General features: G+C 43.0%; 1 protein-coding gene across 1 annotated transcript; it reads right to left on the bottom strand.

The window, feature by feature from the left end:
• Positions 1–2,824: 2,824 nt before the first annotated feature.
• On the bottom strand, positions 2,825–4,053 carry LOC123446982 (expansin-A31-like). Its single transcript, XM_045123532.1, has 2 exons — positions 3,812–4,053; positions 2,825–3,674 (listed from the first exon to the last, which is right to left on the bottom strand). Exons 1-2 carry the CDS (start codon positions 3,942–3,944, stop codon positions 3,043–3,045), a joined length of 765 nt encoding a protein of 254 aa, XP_044979467.1. The 5' UTR covers positions 3,945–4,053; the 3' UTR covers positions 2,825–3,042.
• Between the last annotated feature and the right edge of the window lie 758 nt (positions 4,054–4,811).

Raw genomic sequence — 4,811 nt, 5'->3', positions numbered from 1 at the left:
ACATAGGAAGCCTCAAGAATCAAATCAGTGACCCCATATGTCGAGGTTCCTTCGTACAATCACCAGACCTTGGAGTGGGATGTGCTGAATTTCAACTTTTTCCTTCTTTTCCTTCCTTCATTTTATCTTTTTTTTGTTTTCCATTATTCCATTTTCTTTTTCTGTTTTTTTCTTTTTTCTTCATCCTGGTCTATTCCTTCATCGATGAAATTTTACTTTAAATCAGTGAACTCTTCAAATTTGATGAACTAATTTAAAGTTCTGTAAAAAGAATCAAAATTGATGATTTGATTTTCAATCTTAATGAAGTTTTTTCAGATTGGATGAATTTTTTTTAACTTTGACGAATTTTTTTCAGATTTGATGAAGTTTTTTCAAAATCAATGAAGTTTTTTTCAAATTCGATGAAATTTCTAAAATTCGTTGATTTTTTTTAAAAATTCGGTGATCATTTTTGAAATATTCGTGATATTTTCTTCAAAATCCGTCACATTTTTTATTTCACAAATATTTCCATTAAATGCGAGTTTTTCAAAAAAATTATATTTAATCAACGACTAGCTGAAGCGAGCCCACCACCTGTGATCTATAAAGCGAACCCACCAAGTGCTCGCATATATGGGCCGGTCCATGGGGTGATGGTGCGTGGGCGCAAGCTAGGGAAACTGGCGCTACACGCGCCTGCTGCGTCAGTTAGGACCTCCCGAGACATTATTCGGTGTCACAGTAGGCAATATATTGGAAAAAAGTTCAATTAAAACCTTGAACTTGTATTGGTCGAGCAGAATGAACCCTGAAGTAAAAATTCTGGTTGTGCCCTGAACTATGTAATCCCAGTCTAAATCGAACCCTGACATCATGTCAACTGGGATTCGTCTGGTTAGCCGGCCTGTTTCAAAATTTGTTCAGAATTTCATAATTTGAACATATATTAAAAAATGTTCCTGTTGCCAAAAATTGTTCACAAACTGAGAAAATATCCGCAGTTATAAATTTTTGCTTGGGAAATGTTCCATTTTCCAAATTTGTTTTCAAAAATTGAAAAAGTGTTCACGGTTTCAAAATTTGCTCAGAATTACATAATTCGTACATATATTAAAAAATGTTCCTGTAGATAAAATTGTTCAGAAATTGAGAAAATGTCTGCAGTTATAAATTTTTGTTCGGAATATCAGGAAATGTTCCCTTTTTCAAATGTGTTTTCAATAATTCAAAGAATGTTCGCTGTTTCATAATTTTTTCAGAATTTCAGAATTTATACATATATTAAAAAAATGTCCTGTTGCCCAAAATTGTTCAGAAATTCAAAAAATATTTGCACATTTCAGAAACGTACACTTTAAGAAAGTGCACTTTTTTCACACACAAAATATCGCTGCAGTAACTAATCCTAGTTCGCTACATCAACAAATTCAAATTCGCTACAGTAGAGCGGCCAGATTCTCCGCTATGGCTAGTATTTTAGGTTGGTTGTTGCAATACGAAACACAAAGCTTCTCTGGTGGCAAGGCTTTGAGCTCGCAATCGCAAGTTCGCTGGTCACCTGTTCAAATTCTCATGGCGATTTTTGTTATCTTTTTTTGTCCTGCAATAAAGATCAATGGGCCTCCCGGCACGCAAAACATTTCCTAAATACACGATAAACATTTTGCACACAATGAACTTTCTATAATACAGGAGAAAATAGATAGTAATGAGAAAAGAAAAAAAGAAATCAAAAAATATTCAAGCATTACAAAAAATAGTACATGGCATTTCAAAATATATTTAAATATTGTAAAAAAATATGTGTGTGTAATTTTAAAATCTACATTGTATTTGGAAAATGTTCGCACATTTCAAAAAACATGTTTGGGACATTTCAAAAAATGTATACGATGTATTCAAAAAAATATTGAGGAAAGGTTATTTTCTGGTCATGTAATTTTGTCTCTACTTTTTTCGGTCCGTACTATATAAAGAATGGGCCTCACTGGCGGACTGGGCTGGTCCAGTCTTTTCCACGCATGCACCTTGCAGCACACCTAAATCCCGGTCACGTCAACAATTCAGGTTTGGCAAACGAACCAAGGATTTTTTTAGACTGGAATGCAATTCATGGGGATTTCGGCATGTGTGTTCGTTTTGCTGAATCCTCTACAAATTCAGGGTAAAATGAACTTTTTTCCAATATACTGCAATGGTGTGGAATAGGAGCTCCCCGAATGACATAGCATGATCCAACGGGATAAAATTTTGACTGATGCCTAATTAAGATAAGTCGAGTGGAAAAGCATTCCCGGCAAAAAGGGTAGTGCTTCAAAATGTAGAGGTCAAACTTCCGTATGCATATGCTGGCAGGAGAGAGACTCCCGTCCATGTCGATCCGTCTATCGTCTCCACCTAGAAACTGAAGCAACGTAACTCACACCTGCATAGTTGTCCCAACACTCGACCTAAATCATTGTAAACGTCGTCGCTGCCATCACCAGTCCAGCCGACTCTCGCCGGAGCAGCTACTCGCCTCATCCGGAGACCATGGTATCTTTTCCGTTGGAGCAAAGCGCCGTGCCCAGGGCAGTCAGCCTTTGCGTAGGCGAGTTGACATTATTGCGCGAGGAGGACGAGTTGACATTGTCTCGCATGCATGCATGTGCTCCCGGTTCAGTCGGTTGTTGCTGCCGCTTGTTTTAATTGTTGCAGCATGGTCGCGAGGAATCTGTCTTAGACATGGCGAGCAGCTTCCAGCATGTCATCACTCAGCAGCACATGCACGATATACAGTTACACATGCATGTATATATGCTGTTCTAGATGGAGGAGACAGAGTGTGGGTCGGTATATATTGTTCCACGCCAAATAATCCTTTAATAGCTATAGGTATGGTCGTGGATTACAGATTTACAATTCAAATCTACTGCTGCCACTCGATGGGCAACGAGCTGATGAATCAAAATGGATCGAAGGAATAATGAGTATGCGTCTGGACTCTGGATAGTTCCATGCATGTTCGCCCTCAACGAAGCGAACTGATATAGTAATAGTAATACAAATTATACGTAGCTAGTAGTCGAACTGTTGCCAGGTGCTGAAGGTCTGTCCGAACAGCCACCACGCCGGCACGACGTCCTGGAAGACCTTGTACTGGCCGCCGGAGGAGGTGATTGCGAAGCTGAGCGACTGCCCTTGCAGCCCTGCTAGGCACTGCCAGTTAGCGCCCCAGTTCTGGGACATCGTGATCCACGCTGTGTTGGTCCCCTTCACCAACATGTTCTTGATCGACCCGCTCATGGCAATGTTGCTCACCAGCACCAGCTCGAAGAAGTTGAAGCCGGTGATGGTGAACCGCAGGCCACCCTGCCTCTTGCACGCGACCCGCTGGTAGAGGACGGGGACAATGCCGGCGCGGTAGATGGCAAGGTTCTCCCAGGCGGGCTGGGACATGTCGAAGTGCACGCGGGGAGGGTTGCACCACCCACCGTTGTCGTTGGCTTTAGCCCAGTTGGGAGGGCACAAGTTGGTGGCGGACACGGTGATGGCCGTGCCGGGCTTGCACATATTCGACTTGCTGGTGTCGCAGGTGATGAGGTAGCATTGCCCGCACGACAAGCCGTTGTTGAACAGCGTCGTGCTCAGCGCTGCGTTGTTGATCCCGTACCCCGCAGTGTAGAGGTTACCATACCCACATGCGCCACCTGCACATTGCACATGCATGCAGATAAAGTCAGACGTGCACACACGCATTGCATTGCATATTTGCATAGATATGTAATATTGGGCAAATTGATGGTGCCGGAGCAAGCCGGAGTTAAGGCTTGATTAGGTTGCTTACCCATCGTTTCAGCGCCGTCGGCGCCGCCGTAGAACGTGGCGTAGGCCTGCTGCCAGTAGTCGGACTTGGCCGGCACGGAGCAGAACGCGAGAACGGCCGCGAACAGCTGCAGGAAGCGCATCCCAGCTCCCATCTTTCTGCTGAGAGTCCCAGAAACAAGGAGAGATCAGATGGCTAGCTAGCTTGCTAGATAGTATGGCGATCGAGTGGGTTCGTAGGTGAGGAATGATGGCGACAATGGTGGTGCTTAAATAGGAACGCTCATGAATGAGGCCGGCCGGGTACGGGTTCAGATGGAGAAGAATGATTGTCGTGTTAACATATGAGATTGCGGTTCCAACGAGCGTATGGGTGCACATGGCCGCAACCTCCACAGATTGACTTGCGCGTTCTAATCATCCAACGCAGGTCAGATCGACCGAGCTCTCCTACCTCGTTTCATCATTAAATCAATTCAAAATGATTGGTTAACTGAACAACTGATTTGACATTCTTCCAGGGACTAGCCTACCAAGTCTATAGCTAGTACTAGTAGTAGTAGAACATAAAACTAAGCCCGCGCGCTTTCGTTCAGCACGTACAAATGTTTCTGTAAGAGGGCTTCTACTTGAACTGATTTGAAAAGGTTGGACGTTTATGATATTTCGCTTTTTCGGCTTGGCTAGTTTATGGCTTTTCACAGCAGAGAGAAGATTCAGACGTTCCAATTTCTTGTCTACCTACATTCGGACCGTACAGTTTTCAGCGCATGCGAGTAGCTGAAAGCGAAATCCGGAGTAGTGCTGGATGTCATGTTAGCCATTACTAATTATAAGTTTAAAACGGTCTCGAACTGCAAGCCTAACTCGCTCCTATTCTTGCATGCACCGCCCCAACTAGCTGTGGATTTCTAACTAACTACTGGCCATATGATCGAGCTAACCATTAAAGCAGTCAGGCAATATGCATCCACTTTTTTGCTGCTTAATCTGAGGTCAAACGACGACTAACACAATATCAT

This window comes from Hordeum vulgare, chromosome 4H, assembly GCF_904849725.1.
Source record: "Hordeum vulgare subsp. vulgare chromosome 4H, MorexV3_pseudomolecules_assembly, whole genome shotgun sequence".
NCBI classification, from domain to species: domain Eukaryota; kingdom Viridiplantae; phylum Streptophyta; class Magnoliopsida; order Poales; family Poaceae; genus Hordeum; species Hordeum vulgare.
This window is presented reverse-complemented; position numbering and strand designations above follow the sequence as displayed.